The sequence below is a fragment of the Lipomyces oligophaga genome, assembly GCF_038497815.1.
Source record: "Lipomyces oligophaga strain CBS 7107 unplaced genomic scaffold V1516scaffold_6, whole genome shotgun sequence".
NCBI lineage: Eukaryota > Fungi > Ascomycota > Lipomycetes > Lipomycetales > Lipomycetaceae > Lipomyces > [Lipomyces] oligophaga.
The window spans coordinates 390,992-409,164 of NW_027117790.1; the positions used below are offsets into that span (position 1 = coordinate 390,992).

The window sequence follows — 18,173 nt, forward strand, 5'->3', positions numbered from 1 at the left end:
CCGACTTATAAAAATAGATTTGGACGTCGGTAGAGATAGAAAATAATTCTAGAATAGATAATAATATTACCATTTACAACTAGATACTAACAAATCTGCCAACTGCTTGAGAAAGGTTGCGTCGATCTCGTCAAGTCCACTCAAAACCAGACAGTCTACATCCAAGACTCCGCGTAGAACACCTGTTTGGTCGACCATCGGAACAACGATCTCACTTTTCGTCTCGCCGTCACAGGCAATATGACCCGGAAACTGGTCCACATTTGGAACCAACTGGACTTCCTGCGTCGAAGCTGCCGTGCCACAGACACCTTTACCGAACATGATTCTCTGACAAGCTACACGGCCCATAAATGGGCCCAGGAGCAGATCAGAGCCTTGTGAAGCCATGGTTACGTAAAACCCAGCCCAGTTGACCTGTTTCCCGATTGCGTCAAATGCATACCACATCAGTGATGCTGCATTGGCAAGGTTGGCCGGCCAAAACGATTCCTCAGCAAACAGAGCTTTACCGGACTCCAGGGCGCTCTCGTATACCTCTGCCCGAGATTTCGAGCTGAATGTCGTCACATCAGCATGGTGTTCAGTCATGTCTTGAGGTGAGTCGATTATTCTTGCGAAAATAAGGTGGCTTTGGGTTATTATGTATGTGTATATAAATATTAAAAGTAAGTAGCCGGCAAATATATAAACACACCACTAGCCGAGCTGTCACGATGTGCTCAGCTTACATATACAGCCGGATCTACAAAAGCACAAATATAACCAAGACGTTTGCCCTTAAGTCATTATATTTGGAACAAAAATAAAATTAATATATGTGTAATAATAATATCTGTACGTTAATCATGATTTGCAACATGAGAGCATATGTGACACGCCCTTCCCCGGTTATGCCTTGTGACTATTCACGCGTTTCTAAATGTAGTAGCTAGTTTCTGCTTTCCACAGATGTCAACAAACCAAATTTAATATAGTAAACGACGGGCGGAACATCTATCAGCGATGATGAAATATCGGAACAAGACGTTACGGCAACGTCCGGCGTCGCTGCTCGGCATATTTACGGTTGCAGTCGTGCTGATAATCTATCTTTTTAAGTCGACGGATGGGTCTTCAAAATCCGTGAAACGACCGCCGCCAGCGCTAGGAGGCGCGAGCTCAATCAAAAGACATCAGATGAACAGTTTACATGCAACATGGAAATCCCTCGAGAACCGCGAAAAAGTGTTGATTCTGACGCCGATAGCGCGGTTCTACGAAGAGTACTGGAACAATCTTGTCAGTCTCAATTATCCTCATGATCTCATCGAGGTCGGGTTCATTCTTCCGCGCGGGCGAGAGGCAAATACAGCAGCTATCCGTCTCGAAGAGGCAGTCAAGAAGCTGCAGACAGGACCGAAGAAGAACCGGTTTGGTAAAGTGAGCATTTTACGCCAGGATTTCGACAGCCCATTTTCGCAGTCCGAAAAGGACCGCCACGCGTTGAGCGGTCAGAAAGAACGACGCATCGCCATGGCAAGAGCGCGTAACTCACTGTTCACGACCATAATTTCTGCAGAGATTAGCTGGGTATTGTGGCTAGATGCCGATGTCGTTGAGACCCCACAGACCCTCATTCAAGATCTCGCGGCACATAACAAACCTATCATCGTCGCAAATTGTTATCAGAGATATGTGGACCATGGCGACTCAAAGATTAGAGCTTACGACTTCAACAGTTGGCAAGACTCCGAAACCGCCCGCGAACTCGCCTCTCAAATGGCTGAAGACGATGTCATCTTTGAAGGTTACTCGGAAATGGCAACTTATCGCACGCTTATGGCTTATTTATACGTCCCAGGAAATGATATCCACGAAGAGGTCCCTCTTGATGGTGTCGGAGCGTATGTAATTTCTATTTTTGCTCTTATTTGTAAAGCATTTATGTTTATCATATTTCATTCGCTGATCTTATGTCACACACCTTCACAAGTGTCTTTACTAACCTCTTCTAGCACTGCGCTGTTAGTCAAAGCTGACGTCCACAGAGACGGCGCCATGTTTCCTACGTTCCCATTCTTCCACCTACTCGAATCCGAAGGCTTTGCGAAAATGGCCAGTAGATTAGGCCATCAAGCATATGGATTACCAAACTACCTCGTCTACCACTATAATGAATAAATGTTCTTTCAGTCGAATCCCCCTTTTCCCACTCTTCAACTCAACATTCCCTCTACATTATCATTTGAACTATAAACAAATTTATTTCTCCTCCGCTATTATGTACCTACTTCTTCCCCCTTCATAAATTATATTATGAATATGATTCAAAACAAAAACATGTTCGACCCCACCTTAACAAGAAAAAAGCACAATCGTAATCAAAACAACCACCGCATGATAATTTTCCCCATTACATATCTGTATATATCTGTCTCGCCACACGCTGCCGACCCACTTCTTAATAATTATATATATTCCGACCGCGATAAAAATAGGTTATCGTTCCGCTTTCCCTTGCCTGCAAATCAATTTCTCTTGCCCATCTCGTGAATACTGTGTGATGGAGAATTTTAGACAAAATCTGAGAATTTCAATGCCAAGTCCCAAAAACAATATGATATAGAAAAATGCACATGCATAATGATTAAATAACAGCAAAACAAATTATGTATCGATATAAGTATCGTAGCTAGCTTACAACCACTCCTTGTATCTCATGATGTACAGCTTCTTAACAACCTGTGTCGCGATGAAGTAACCGACAATTGCCACTATCAAAAATGGATAGAACATACCCGGAACAGGCAACATAAGCAACACCTTGGTTCCAAGAGGCGTATATGGAATGATAATTCCAACTGCAATAACAATCAACGTCGCCGCAAGTAGCTGCCATGAAGGGCTTCGCTGAATGAACGGAATCTTTTCAGTACGGATCATGTGAACAATCAGCGTTTGCGTGATCAATCCCACATAGAACCAGCAAGTCTGAAACTCGGCAACATCATCTGTGAACGGCATCCGGTAGTCGAAGTGCCACCACAACACAGCAAACGTATAGACATCGAAGATAGAAGACAATGGCCCGAAAATGACCATAAACTTGAAAATGGAATCTGCTGCCCACTGATGTGGAATAAGCAAAAACTCAGCGTCAACGTGATCCCATGGAATAGCAATCTGAGAAAGATCATATAACAAGTTTTGAGTCAAAATCTGGTTACCGGTCATGGGCTGGAAAGGAAGCCATGCAGATGCAATAATAACAGAGAAAACATTGCCAAAGTTACCTGATGCCGCCATCTTGATGTACTTGATAGTATTAGCATGCGTCTTGCGGCCACGAATAATAGCCTGTGTAATAACGTGAAGAGACTTCTCGAGCAAAATAAAATCAGCAGCATCCTTAGCAAGAGCAGTAGCAGTATCAACAGAAATACCAACATCTGCACCACGTAGAGCAAGTGCGTCATTGATACCGTCACCAAGGAATCCAACAGTGTGACCATTCTTCTTCAGGGCATTGACGATGTTGAACTTCTGGAAAGGAGTCAGCTTAGCGAAAACGGTACAACGCTCTACAATAGCATTGAACTCTTCCTCGTCATCTTCAATCTCCTCAAGTTCAGCACCAGTGATAGTGTATTCAGTATCAATACCAACATCCTTGCAAATCTTACAAGCGACGGCAAGATTGTCTCCTGTGAGAACCTTAATGCCAACATTGTACTTTCCGAAATCTTCAATAGCAGCAGCACAATCATCCTTGGGAGGATCAAGGAAGGTGAGGAAACCAATGAAAGTCATGTCCATTTCGTCCTTCTCCGCAATAAAATCACGATCACCACCTTCAAATTCCTTCTCGGGAATGACCTTGCTAGTAACGGCAAGAACACGAAGACCCTGCGAGTTCAGCTCAGAAACAGTTGCCAAAAGGCTAGACTTATATTCCGCATTAAGATCAACATCAGTAATAGAGTTGTCCTTGTATTCTCGAACAAAAGCACAGATATCAAGCAATTCTTCAACCGCACCCTTGCAAATGATTTCAGTTTCTCCACCAGGTGTCTTCAAAACAACACTCATACGACGGCGAACAAAGTCAAAAGGAAATTCTTCAACAAGAGTGAAGTGAAGTTTCTCGCTACCAGACATCGCAGACTGTATTTCCTCGCATTCTTCTGCAGCCTTAAGAACAGCTTCGTCCAAAACGTTTCTCAAACCAGTAGTGTAGTTGGAGTTAAGATAAGCATAGCGGAGTACGCTCACATTGTTAACGTTCGAAGAATCAAGATGCTCAGTGAGAACAACATCATCTTTAGTAAGTGTACCAGTCTTATCCGAGCAAATGACATCAACAGAGCCCATAGTTTGAATGGCATCAAGTTTTCGAACAATGGTCTTATGTTTAGCCATCTCTGCCGCTCCATAAGCAAGATTTGCGTTCAAAATCATGGGAAGCATCTCAGGAGTAAGACCGATCAGAACTGACATGCCAAAAAGAACAGCCTCATACCAATCATGAGTAGTAAGTCCATTGATAACAATGACGATGGGAACCATAACAATACCAAATCCGAGTAAGAGATAAGCAACCTTGCGCACACCGACATCAAAGGAATTGCGAGTCTCCATAGCTTCTGAGTTCAAAGTCGAGTTGATAGTGGAAATGTATGTGTTTGTAGCTGTAGAAATCACAATACCTCTGCCACGACCTGAAACAACTGAAGTGGACATGAAACAAATGTTTGCCAAATCGAAAATAGATTCGGGCTCATTACAGTTTGTCGACTTTTCGACGGGAAGGAACTCACCAGTCAAAGACGACTGAGAAATGAAAAGATCCTTAGACTCAATTAGAACGACGTCGCCAGGGAATATATCGCCAGGACGAAGTAAAACGATATCACCTGGAACAGTTTCAGCGAGAGGAATTTCAGACTCAATGAAAGAACCCGAAGCATCAGGACGGAGAACCTTAGTCATGGGCGTAACAAGATCTCGCATTGACTTGAACGACTTTTGAGATTTCATTTCTAAATAAATTAATATGATTAAGTCGGCACAGGAGATTTATAGCACATACCTTCGTAAGAGCGGAGACCAACGGAGACGACAACCATGACAAGAACAAAGTAAAAAGTAGTAGGATCCTCTGCAACGGAGATAGCGAGGATACCCAGAATCATAAGTAGAACATTGAAAGGATGAATCATGCCCTGAAAGATGATAACGTACCAGGGCTTGAGGGCACCAGACTCCAACTCATTTCGACCGTATTTAGAAAGACGCTTGGAGGCATCCGAAGGGGAGATTCCGTTATAGCCAGTGTCAAAGCGCTTGAATAGCTCATCACGATCCAAAGCAGCAACTTCTCGAAGGCTGGTGGCAATGCGGTGCTCCTCTTCCGAGGACTTGGAAAGGTTTGCAGACTTTCCGAACAAAACATTGTTTGCCCATTGTTTAAGGTCGTCCATCATAGAAGGTTCCTTCATGGCAGAAGAACGCGAACGTATTGAAGCGGAATCGGAAATGTGATAATGCGGAGTTCCAATATCTACAGTAACATCGTCATCGCCTGAAGCAGAGTTAGAAGGGAAAGAAAACATGAAGCTGAAGTGCGAGGTAAAGAGTGGCCTTGCGAGATAGGAAAACATACTAGAAGAACCATATGCAGAGGAGCGGTCGGACACGGAGAGCGGGGTCTTCTCGTTAATGACGAGTGAGCGCTTTTCGTCCGACGACAGACGGACTTCTCTATGTGAAGGAGCCATTATGCGTGAATGTGTGTTGCGCGGTCGCCAGGCAAGCTCGTGGAGTACGTGGTAAAGCCGGATCCAGATAAGTGGGTTTGGAAGCGTCCGGAAGGGAGTGAAGCGCGGGTATATATAAATTCTGAGCCGACTAGGACGATGTGCAGGAGTGCAAGGCCGCGTACCAGCAGCTGTAGTCGGTAAAGGGCGATGGCGACGAAGGAATGAGTCTGTTAAACAACACGATATTTTGTTTTTCCAGGTAGGATCCTGAGGGCGAGAGTGTCTTTAAGAGGAGTTGCGGAAGCTGGCTCTGGACTGAGCGAGCGCGTTGCCTGATCAGGCCTAGTCCGGCTTGTTTTGCCCGCCGGGCGCACACCGCCACGTCCAGCCACTGCACTGCCTCGGTCACGGGTGGACACCGGGTCGGACATGGTCTAGACCGGGACGGACGACGTAGCCGGGTGACACAGGTTCTGTAAGCTGGTTTAAGGCTGTGAATTGTCTGGTCGGACAATTTGGTGGATTACTGGAGCATGAAAGAACTGGACGGACGTACTGAATGGAGATTTGTGAGGAAAGCTATGTAAGCAGGTCAGTACGCATGTTTCGAGGGATTGTATCCACAGCATAGCTATAGACTGCACAGAAGTTGTCTGGAGAGACTGTGGATAGGCAGTGGAGGGGTGGGAATCCTAGCAATGCAATCCTCGCCAGTCTGTGAAGTCTCTGTCTGCGGTCGAACTGGATAACCAGGTCGATAGTTGGATACAAAACAATAAACAAGCAGAGTAATCTGATAATCTGCCCGTTCGATCTACGGCACTGTGGATAGTGCTTCACATAGAGAACCGGAAGAAAGGTTCGCTGCTGTTACTTGACGATCTTGCAGTGTTTGTGTTTGTGTTTGTGTTTGTGTTTGATGATGCTGCTGATTAGATTAATTAATCGCTCAAACGGGGTTGTTTGGTTTGTTGATTAAAGGGTCAACTCCAGCACCTTGCCCGGATGAGAATAGTAATTGGGCTTCAGATTGCGCTGAGTTGCCGTGAGTTTGTTATGACGATAACATAAGTGTATCATCATCTCATTACTATATTATAGCAAATATATCTGCCAATTGTGCTATCTGTGATTTTACTATCTGCTGATCATACCGTGTGCAACTGTTACTCAATCTGCCCGGCGCCGCATCTTCATCTGATAAGCGCGTCTGAATTTTCAGGCAACCAACCACTCGCTATCCCTTGCGCGCTGGCAGGGCCGGTGCAGAGATATTTTGGTCAGTGTGTGCTCTTAGCACAACTACGCGTCTAAAGTTGAATATAAAAAAAATCAAACACAAAAAGCAAAAGACGTTGCAGAGAGCTCCTCAAAGGCTGCTCCGTTACCGGCTACTTCTCGCTCTGGGGGTTGGTGGATCCAGCGAACTCGACTATTTTGCACAGAACTACTCGTGAGCTATCGCATTCCGTTTCAATTTCACCACCGCAAGCTCTAGTCTGTTCGTTCTTGTGGACTACAATTCTGTACCTCCGCGGACCGCGCGTGGTTCTTCCCGATGTCGCCGGCCCTGAATTAAGTGCAAGTAAGACAGTTCTGCCACGTACATTCCCGCGTCAGGTCGCGCTTGCCGCAAAGATTGGTGATTGGTATATCCGGAATGAGCCGGCTACGGCTAGAGTAGAGCGCTTATGTGTAAGACCTGTTTGTGCGTAGAAGACATATGGCGAGAAGTAGGGTTTCAGCGCTGCCATGAATATGATGCAACTGATTGACTAGCTTCGGGCCATGTTATCAGATTGATCTAAAATTGCTCAGTGCTGCAGCCCTAACAGCAGATCCGGCTTGACAACCCTAGATTTCAGAATCTCCCTGTAGTGCTCATTACCATTCCTCTACTGCCTCTACTAAATTAAATTCGCTAGATCAATGCAAACCGGCAAAAGATGCATCCTCAAGAATACAGTATTACTGTAAAGTAAAGAAAATAAAATAAAATAAAATAGAATAGAATAGAATAAAATGAATACATAAATAATTAGTTTGCTTTATCTCCGTCCAGCACAGGTCATTCTATCCGAAATTTAGCACAATTTTGGCGGAACGTGCGGCAGCGCACCAGGTCGAGGAAAAAAGCAACGTCAGCCAAGCTATCAGATCAAATTTTCGAGACTGCTATTTTATAAAGTTGTCGGATTTTTCAACAGCTAGTTGTGCATATGTGCATAGATATATATACATTAGTAGATGTATCAAGATTCTTGCTACAGATATTATTGTAATTACAGATATTATTGTAATTGCGAGGGTGTCATATTTGTAGCTGTAGTCGCGATGCTTTTAGAATAAGATGCGGTGTACTGAAATTTCATCTTTTCAAACGCGTAACTAGTCCAACCTAGACCAAGTGGACAATGGCCGTCGATCGCGAGCTATGATCGGTTAAATTCGGGTATTTCAATCGTCGTCACTGTCTGATGGATGCTCCACCAATGCCGGCAAGGGCCAACTCTGCAAACCATCTTACTGCAGCCTCGACCTGTCCAGTAGTTACCGGAGATATTTCATTTACAATTCTCTACGCCCGCCTTTCCAGCTGTCCGGGGTAGGAAGGAGCCTACGGCCTGGATCTGTAAAAGATGCTACCTTTGCCGAGCCTTGACGAAATCCGCCCGAGTTCTCATGCGAGATAATCATCAATTGCGAAAACAACAACAACAATTCCTTTTTCGGTGAACTAAACATTGGGTCAAGCCCGTCCGTCTGATGGCGTACAGGGCTGGCTGGTATTCTGGCTTGCTGGCTTGTATGGCTGGCGGCGGCGCTTCACCATGTTTGTTGTTTTCATGCCTACTTGGGAGCGGCGGTCCACTATGGGCAGTTTGCAGTAATGAGATTAATCCGAACACAAACTTGCAATAATCTAAAACTAATGTATTCTAATTAATGAAAATCGCCAATTTATTTCTAGTCTAGCAGAAACGAGCCGAAATGGTCTAAAATTATTTTTCTCAACATTACCATAGAAACAGATAATCGCAACACAGATGATCGAAGATCTTGGGTATCAATAAGAATTGGTATACAAACAACAGGAACGCAGAACAAATGAATCACGGACGTGTAAAACCCAGGTCAGAGACAAAAAAGACCCGCAATCACATCATATCATCACGACAAATCAGATCTCCTGAGGATCAGATCGAGTACGTCTTGCTCAAAAATCGAAGAAAAGGCCGAAAAATAACTGTAATTCGCACACAATAATTTGCATATCTCAAATATTCGAAATCAGCAACTCTTTCCGTATTAATCCTCGCGAAAAGATCTTGCATAAACAATCCAGATCGTCGGGTAACAATTCGAACAAACTACACGCGACCTCCTTCCACGATCGGGTAACGCCGTTTCTGTGGCTGGACTTCAGACACAAGCTGCTGTGGCTGGTGCCCACCCAGCCGATCAGATAAGCTCTGGTTTCGGAAGAGCATCTAAGGGGCACGCACAACCACCAAGGTTCGATACCTGTGCAGCGGACGATTGGTCGAACGATGAGGTCGATGTTATGGGGGGTTCCGTGTCCTAATCGAGTAGCTGGGACCTGCTGTCTGCGTTATCTGATCTGATATTATTATGTAATGATCCGAAATGAGCTTCCTTGTCCAATAGTCAGGTATCTACCTGCACTATCTCGCACCTAAACAGTGAATTCCACCGATATCCGTAGATACCATTTGTTTTTGTTCATTCGATCTGCTCGTCCGCAAAGTCGCTTTGCAGGTCGTCGGCAAAACTCTCTGTTCCTGTGCCGGCGGGGGCCTAGTCCCGGACGACTAATTAACAGCACACACAGCGGCGCCCAGGAAGACGGTAAACACACAGTCCACGCCTTCCCATGTACAGCAAAACAAAACAAACCAGAGCCGAACAAAAACCATAACAAGCAAACCTCTCCGCGGGCGAAATGACTCCGAAAGCCAGCATGCGATAACGGTGTCTGCCAATTGCACACTGAACTGTGTGCTTTGCTGGTTGTGATATTGTGATTCGGCAGCGCAAGAAATCCGCAGAGAAACTGTCCAGCAGGCAGAGAGTAGTACACACCCGCTCACCAGAACAGCCCAGAGCAGCCAGCCAACTCACAACCAAACTCAGCTCTATGGCACAGTCCAGTATGAAAGGCAAAATGCCTCAGCACCACAAGAATCCCAACGCAAACCTCAGCAATACTGGCTTTCACGTAACCACATACAAGCTCGTTCGCAGTCATCTCTGCAAACAAAATATAATCTTACGTCATCTCTTAATCATAGCCGAAAGTTCACGTGAGCTCTCGGTGACAATAGCAATCGCGGACAATGGAAGCTCCAAAGACTATTACCAAGCGAACCGGAGTAGAGGTCTACTGGAAAGAGACAAATCGTAGCTGTAGAACTGTCCGATGAAAAACATGATTACCATCAGCGAAGAAATCAGAAAGCCAAGATGGGGAATCGAGGCGATTATAACATGGATGATCTAATCTGATCGACACATGCTGCTTACGGTCAGGGAGATCTAGATGCCTTCAATATCGCCACGCGGCTGGGACATTAGTGGAGTAACTCTGTGAAATGTATGAGATATATGCCACCCACGTGCTCGTCTGATCGAGTCTCGGCTCCCCACAATTCCAGGCGAGCTCGTAAGCAGCCTTTGACTGGATTGGACTGGCCAGGGCCAGGACCACGAGCAGCGAGAAGAACCGTCAAACTAGGCCGAGTTGAGCGAGTCAGTTTTATATCTTGCTGCAATCGGTGTGATAACTGTTCGCATCTGGAGAGTTGTAAACAATGCAAGCTACGATGGACCAGCAAACGCGATAGAATAACATGTCGAACGCTCAAAAGAGGAAAGCAGTCAACAAGAAATAACAAACGTGATCTTGAAAGCGATCTGCTGGAAGAAATGAGCAGAGTTGATCTGTCGGACGCAGTTATATTGAAAGTGTTGAAGAATCCATACGTTAAGTGATCTTAGCGGGCTATAGGGCCGTAGTGTAGACCTTGCTGGCGTTTTTAAGTCTGGTTTAAGACAAGCGAGAATTGGTTCATCTGACTGACCGGCTAGTCAATATTTACATAATATTCGCTTGCTAGCCGGCATTACTTTTTTCTCATATGTATTTCCAGGAATCCCCTTGTTCTTTACGCCTACCTCATCATTATCTTCCAATCAATACAGATCTCTTCAGCCATCCTTATATATCTGAATATTGGTCTCAACTCTGATCAATTTTTTCCACCCCTCTGGCTCCTTTGGCTCCATTGGCTCTTCTTCAGCCTTAGCTCCTCCACTCCACTGCTCTCGTACTTACACTACTATATATATATATATTCCTTGACTAGTCTCTAACCGTCTTCTTCAAGCGCTCCTTTGCTCCCCTTATATTGTCCGCTTGTTCTCGCTAATTCTGCGTCCGGTCGTTGCTCCACTTCCGGATCCGGAACCCTTGTTGTGGTTCCTTGACCCCCGTCTCCTGCCCTCGCCCGCACGGGCGTGTTCGTCCCCGGAAATAGCCTCATCCAGGTTGAGGCCCGCGAACCGGCCAGGCTATCGTTCTCCATGACAACGATATCGCGGTGAGCGAGCTCTTTTTTTTCTGTTCTCAGGGCCATCAAATTGCGAGGCCGTAAGCAGTATTTGCGTTGCGTACTGTCCATTTTTGCTGTAAATACTCCAGTTCCCGCTCCTTTGAACTTGTCGCGATTCTCCTTCGTCTACTGCTACATACTCGTGCGTTCGACCGTGTCCATCCGCGTCTTGTTTGGCAGACACCGCTGGAAAGCACACACGCGTCGTCCGAGTCCTGTTGGCTCCGCGTCTAAACCTCCCGTTGTTTTAGCAGACTGCGTTGCTTTACAATAGTCTTGAGCCCAAAATTCTGCATGTCTCCTCGCTGCCTGTCCTCCTAGCTCTTGCTCTTGTTATTGCCAGCTATATTAAACTACCACAGCGCTATACGGCTTACAACCCCTGTCTCCCGACTCTCCGACACCCCTTTGTTTGTTTTGCTCCCTATTTCCACCAGATCTGTTGACCGTGTTTGTGTACTTCCTCTGCGCTGATCACAATCTTACTTGTCTTCCATTTTTTCCTGCAGAAACACTAATCATCTGTTTCTTCACTTTTCAGACGCGTCTCTGACTCTGCAGCGTCCGCAGATCTCAAACACACGTTGCTCATTCAGACTGAAAGCCGCTCTGCCATTGCTTCATTGCGCGTATTGTTTGCTACTGGCTCTGCTTGCTCCGGCTTGTTATTCTTGGTATGTTCATTCTTCTGTTCGATTTGTTGTGTTGATTCCTGGGTTGAATTTCGGCTCTTAACCGTCGAGTCCCTCGGATTTCTTTTTTTCTTGCTCAACTGTCTACTTACGTCTCTTCCTTCCTATAGATTTAACATAAAACATCATGGCGACTGCCGACCCCGTGTCTGCAGTTCCGCCTCATCAGCAACCCCAGTCTATTGATCTTCCTCCGACTTCGTCAACTATCATCTCCACGGACCCGTCTTCTATCCCTCCATCCTCGAGTGTAATGTATCCCGATGTCGCTGTCGTGGACATGCTCCCCACCGGAAAGGAAACAGTGAAATTTGGAAATTACTTTCTCGGCAGCACTCTTGGGGAAGGAGAATTTGGCAAAGTCAAACTCGGCTGGCGACGCGATGGCAAATCTCCATCCGAGGTAAGTTGCTCTCTCAAAATATCTTGATATAGATCGAAAATTCATGTTTTTCAAGGTTGCTGTTAAATTGATCAAAAAAGAAAACGTACCTCCGGGGTCCGATCGGGAAGCTCGATTCCAGCGAGAAATCGTCGTTTTGCGACATCTTCGTCATCCAAATATCGTTCGGCTGCAAGAGATCATCCAGAATGACAGATATATTGGAATCGTGCTCGAATATGCGTCTGGCGGTGAACTGTTTGAATACATTGTTCAGAACAAGTATCTCAAAGATTCCACAGCCTGCCGCTTATTTGCTCAGTTGGTATCAGGAGTCAACTATTTGCATTCCAAGGGAATCGTCCATCGCGACTTAAAACTGGAGAATCTACTTCTCGACAAGCATAAAAACATTATCATCACGGATTTTGGTTTCGCAAATGTCTTCGATCCTGAGGATCTCATTGCTGGCCGTCCAAAGGCAGACTTGATGAGCTCTTCATGTGGTTCACCTTGTTATGCCGCTCCGGAGGTGGTCATTAGCGACGGAAAGTACTCAGGACGGAAAGTAGATGTTTGGAGTTGTGGTGTGATTCTCTACGCTATGCTTGCGGGGTATCTGCCTTTTGATGATGACCCTAAAAATCCTTACGGAAACAACATCACTCAGCTATATCACTACATTACCTCAACTCCATTAACTTTCCCTGAGCAAGTCAAGCCAATGCCTCGTGATCTTCTCCGTCGCATTCTTGTGCCAGATCCAACTCAGCGTGCAGATTTACTCGAAGTTCGAGCTCACTCCTGGCTATTACCTTTCACAGATTTTCTTGCCGTGACCCCGGAACAATGGGAAACGGTTGTGGTACCTCACAATGTTGTAGACCGATCTGTGAAGGCAAATCACCGCGAGCGCAGATCAATTGCGACTCCTACGTCGAGAACAAGCTCCTCCAGACGTGGTCACAAGTCTTATGCTGGCCCCGAAACAGCTTCGTATACTTCTCGTTCCTCATATCAGCAGCCGGTAAATGACGGGAAGCAGCGACGTACCCATCGCCAGCAGTCTATGGCTGCTAATGGCTATGCGGGATTCACAGATCTCAGTAATGTCGATGATATAGAAAACATGCAGCAAAGACTCCATCAGTCACAAATTGGCACTCAGCCTGCTTCTCCTGTTCAACAGCAACCTCCTCGACAGGACAAGCGACATACCGTGCAGTTGGAATATACGAAGCCTTCGTCTTTTACTCCTCGCACTGTAGACAGCAAGACTGATGAAGCGCAAACGCGTAGTGTCTTACAAGCAGCAGTGATTGCAGAAGAAGCTGGTGAAGCGGCTGATTTTGTTGATGATGATGCTCCCACCTTTTCAAAGGAAGTCTGCGAGGATCCTACTGATGTTGAACCTCCTGTTGTGCATTCTGATATATCAACAGTTTCCAAGCCCCCACGGGAGGCTACCACATCGAATTCTCCACTTCCACCACTTCCGATTGAGCAGTTTGATGACGTTCCCCCTGTTACCCCAATGAAGGACACTTTCTTTGCTACGGCGTCAACGCCTACTGCTACTGCTCGCTCGCCATCTGCAGCTGTGATTCCAGTTATCAGCACCCCTAGGTCTGCTGTGCGTGAGTCCAGATTGCCGGTCCCGGTTCATCGTGCTAGACCTTCGACCATGGCTGTTGTTCTGCCTCGAGAGCATGGCGTAGATCAACAGCCTGTGGGTGCAGCTCTAGATTCTACGTCTGCCAATGTGGAAACTTCGACCAACGCTTCTCTGCGACCGGATGGGAGTAGGAGAGATCGTCCACAGAGTATGTTTGTTCAGCCGACCCTGGCACCTAAAATGGAGCGTGAGACCAGCACATCTTCTGCGGTGACAAGCGCATCCAAGCGGACCAATCGTCCTACAACTGGAAAGACTCATCGCCGTGGTCAATCGAGCATCAGCTATGGAGCTGAAAAGTTGTTTGGTCGAATGCGTTCTTCAAATACCGTTGATTCAGCTGCGAGTAAATCTTTCTCTTCAGCCTCTGCTGAACACTCTACTGTTGTTCCAGCTGTCACTGCGAATACTAGCGTGGCGGCAGCCAGTTCCTCTGGGATCCCTACTACGCGGACCCAGAAGGCACGATCTTCTCAACCTAAGCAACAGCGTGCCAGACCATCTACTCAAGTAATGCGTGACACGAACGCCCGAAAGTTGAATGCATCATCTCCTTCGTCTTCGGGTAATGTGACTCCTGCCATTGGAAGTTCGTCGCGTAAAACAGCGGGCACAGGACCTGCCCGGAGAGTAATGGAGTTTTTCCGTCGCCGAGGTTCGACGAAGGCTGCCGCTTAGTTTTCTTTTTTTCTGTGCATTTTGTAATATTCTTATAAGTTTGGATATCTTTAACCTGTATAATTCTGCATTTTTTTTTATTTCTTTCTTCTCTTATACAAGATTTCAATTTGCGCTTGGATTTTTTTCGACCTTGGGAAATGGTTTTTGACACTTGATTAATATTCTGGATATTGTCTCGCGATCTACTGGTTTGTCTTTTGTTCTGCCTTTGTTTTGAACGTTGTATAGTTAGGATGCATACGTGAAGTGCGATGATCAATATTAATTACAATTGAGAATGGTATTTAAACATGCGTATATAAATTGTATGGTAAATTGCTTGTAGTCGCTGAACTTTACACGTGATGGTTCGATGATTTAACTGATTTCCATCATCTAATTGTTCAAGTTAAGATTGCTAGAACATTATTGCTATACTCAGAAAAAAATTACTCTAACAGCTTTAAAAAAAAATAAATTCCTGATGCATGTACTTGTAAGTATTTCAATTCAGTGACTTACAAATATTAATAATTAGGTAACCAACGACGATGGACCACCCGGTGAGGACTCGCCCTATGTAGACTATTTCATTCGAGCGCTGCAGGAAAACACGGACTGGGATATAAGCGTGGCACTGCCGGACTGCCAGAAATCGTGGATCGGGAAGGCCCATTTTATCGGGAAGACAATCACTGCAAGTTACATTACGCCATCGAAGGAAGTCGGCGGAGATTACGAAGGGCCATATTATAAGTCCAAAGCAGACGGATCCGAAGAATGGGTGCTTTTGGACGGCACGCCAGCCACATGCTCGCAGATAGGGATTCATCACTTGTTTAAAGAGAAAGGTCCAGTGGACTTGGTCATTTCCGGGCCGAATTATGGACGTAATTCGACAGCGATATTCATATTATCTAGCGGAACGATTGGCGCTGCCATGGAAGGTGCTTTATGCGGTGTGAAATCAATAGGCATCTCGTACGCGTATAGCTCGCGTGTGCATGATCCGAAGCAAATTGCCCTGGCGAGTCGAGTTTCGGTTAACGCTATTAAGCATTTATATTTCAATTGGCCCGAGGACGGGTCCGTTGATTTGTATAGCATCAATGTGCCGCTGAACCCACAGCTTACCGAGGACGTGAGATATAAATATACAAGCATTCTTCCAAACAGATGGGGAGCTGCGTTTGAATATGTGGAAGATCAAGTCGAGATTTCAGAGACCGGTGTACAGGTCGAAGCCACCGAACGAATCGAAGCCGACCTTGACTCGATTACCGGCAGACTACAGTTCAAATGGATGCCGAATCTGAAGGCCGTGAACGATGGCGTCACCGAAGAGCCGGCTGGAAACGATGGATTTGCATTGATCAATGGTTACGTCAGGTGAGTAATTATAGAATTCCAAAAGAAGGAGAAGAGGCTAATATTATAGTGTCACTCCCTTGAAAGCCAATTTCCAAGGTGTACCTGGTTATGAAGGAGAATTCACCGTGTGAGTAGATCAATGGAATATTATGTATAGACGATACAATAGACCTATAGAGCTGCAAACCTATAGATATTCTAGAGAGAAATATACATTTTAATAAGTGACAATGAATATTAATCCGTATAAAGCCAGGAAAAACAAGTCTCGGCAGTGGTTGGATATCCCGAGGATTCGTACATTTATCCACTGCTAATGGATGCTTTGGCTACCGAATTTCCTGAGGCCAGAGTCAGTCAGAGCCTGGACGGAAGAGTTGAAAAGTTATTTCATTATACAGATTATGAAGATTTGGATTTTGACCGGCTCATGGTTGATCAAACAGGATACCTGAGCTGCTCTTATGTATATAGGTAAGCTAGACAAGAATCAACAATCAGCGGCTAATTTAATAGAAAAGCACTGATCAGGAAAAATTTTCTGGCTCATGCTATCAAGAGCTACAGAGCTAAACATCCCGAAACCATTTTGGCGACTCATTTTCCGGAATCGTACGAGCTTGAGCTTGATTACGCCGAATATCTTGATGAAATGCTTGACGACATTTACGAGTTTAGAGACGAGTTGGACAAGGAGCAAGAGTGGTGGATTTTGAAACCGAGTATGAGCGATCGTGGGCAGGGGATCCGGATTTTTAAGACTAGACAGCAGTTGCAGGATATTTTCGATTCATTTGAAGAGCCCAGCGACGACGATGAAGGTTCCGGAGAGGAGATCGCCAACGGGGTTGTGACGTCGCAGATCCGGCACTTTTTGATTCAGAAATACATCATGAGGCCGATTCTGTTAGCGACTTATGGGAACCGGAAATTTCATATTCGTACGTATGTGGTTGCCAGCGGTGCGCTGGATGTCTACGTGTTTAAAGACATGCTGGCGTTGTTCGCACTTCGTCCGTATACAAGTCCGGACGAAAATACAGATCTTGACGGACATTTAACGAATACGTGCCTGCAAGGTGAAAATCGCAACGATGGATCTGTGCAGCGATTCTGGAAGCTAAGCGACACATTCGACAAGCAGCTTGTTTGGAGTCAGATCTGCGCAATTACGGCAGAGACATTCGCGGCCGCTACAAGTCTAGGGCGGTTGCATTTTCAGCCTGTTCCGAACGCCTTTGAAATCTACGGAGTCGATTTCCTTGTATCAACCGATGAGAATGGAGATCTGATCACTTCACTCTTGGAAATCAACGCATATCCTGATTTTGGTCAAACAGGCGATGACTTAAAGGAATTGGTAGGGGGATTGTTTAAGGCGGTAGTAGGAGAAATAGTGAGACCTTTTTTTGGACATGAGAGGTATCAGGTTGAGAAGCCTGCTGATAATACGCATAGAGCTCTTAAAAAGGTGTACAGTGAAAATTTGAGTGGAGGATGGTGAAATATGTAACTATGTATAGGCTTTGCTGGCTTTGATACAAATAGATTTGTCAGTGCAACCAGCTTCCAGAGCAGAAAACCGATTTAATTCGTCAGAGATGTCCCAAGAACTGGGCCAATCTAGAGAGCTGGACAGTAAATCCCAACCAGGCGCTCCAAAATAGTGAGAGAATCAGTAACCAACCATAATGGATTCTATAAAGAGTACAGTTCTTTGCAAGCTAGCTCTAGCTACGATAAAATAACACGTAATCAATAGTAATTAATTAGTAATGATATTCAACGACTCTAGGGCGTGTCCCGTAAAATCGACTCCGCCGGAAGTGCAGCCAGTAGTGCGGCGGAGACGGAGATTGGATAATCGATCTGCGCACAATTACGTAAGTGTAATGAGATGGTAAGTGGGAAACAGGATGCATTCACGGACAAAGCAAGAAAATAGATCTTACAAGTAGTCAAATTCATTGAGTTCCTTATTGTGATCTTGGTGTAACTACGAATTTGCTGTTCTCTCAG

At 45.5% G+C, this 18,173-nt stretch overlaps 5 protein-coding genes across 5 annotated transcripts; 3 read left to right on the forward strand and 2 right to left on the reverse strand.

The window, feature by feature from the left end:
• Window positions 1–23: 23 nt before the first annotated feature.
• Window positions 24–812, reverse strand: V1516DRAFT_678315 (GAF domain-like protein). The gene has a single exon (XM_066922737.1). It carries the CDS (start codon window positions 589–591, stop codon window positions 67–69), a length of 525 nt encoding a protein of 174 aa, XP_066776130.1. The 5' UTR covers window positions 592–812; the 3' UTR covers window positions 24–66.
• V1516DRAFT_708134 (Anp1-domain-containing protein) lies at window positions 801–2,331 on the forward strand. Its single transcript, XM_066924190.1, has 2 exons — window positions 801–1,886; window positions 1,998–2,331. The coding sequence occupies exons 1-2, from the start codon at window positions 1,006–1,008 to the stop codon at window positions 2,161–2,163; spliced, it is 1,047 nt and encodes a 348-aa protein (XP_066776131.1). The 5' UTR covers window positions 801–1,005; the 3' UTR covers window positions 2,164–2,331.
• On the reverse strand, window positions 2,227–6,014 carry V1516DRAFT_678319 (uncharacterized protein). The gene is made up of 3 exons (XM_066922738.1): window positions 5,645–6,014; window positions 5,072–5,563; window positions 2,227–5,021 (listed from the first exon to the last, which is right to left on the reverse strand). The coding sequence occupies exons 1-3, from the start codon at window positions 5,757–5,759 to the stop codon at window positions 2,680–2,682; spliced, it is 2,949 nt and encodes a 982-aa protein (XP_066776132.1). The 5' UTR covers window positions 5,760–6,014; the 3' UTR covers window positions 2,227–2,679.
• A 6,179-nt stretch (window positions 6,015–12,193) lies between these two features.
• Window positions 12,194–14,801, forward strand: V1516DRAFT_686646 (kinase-like domain-containing protein; the record flags this gene model as incomplete). Its single annotated transcript, XM_066923674.1, has 2 exons — window positions 12,194–12,469; window positions 12,525–14,801. 2 exons carry the CDS (start codon window positions 12,194–12,196, stop codon window positions 14,799–14,801), a joined length of 2,553 nt encoding a protein of 850 aa, XP_066776133.1.
• Window positions 14,802–15,138: 337 nt separating this feature from the next.
• Window positions 15,139–17,756, forward strand: V1516DRAFT_678329 (tubulin-tyrosine ligase family-domain-containing protein). Its single transcript, XM_066922739.1, has 5 exons — window positions 15,139–15,279; window positions 15,322–16,172; window positions 16,222–16,281; window positions 16,407–16,628; window positions 16,671–17,756. Exons 1-5 carry the CDS (start codon window positions 15,268–15,270, stop codon window positions 17,656–17,658), a joined length of 2,133 nt encoding a protein of 710 aa, XP_066776134.1. The 5' UTR covers window positions 15,139–15,267; the 3' UTR covers window positions 17,659–17,756.
• The last annotated feature ends 417 nt before the right edge of the window (window positions 17,757–18,173 follow it).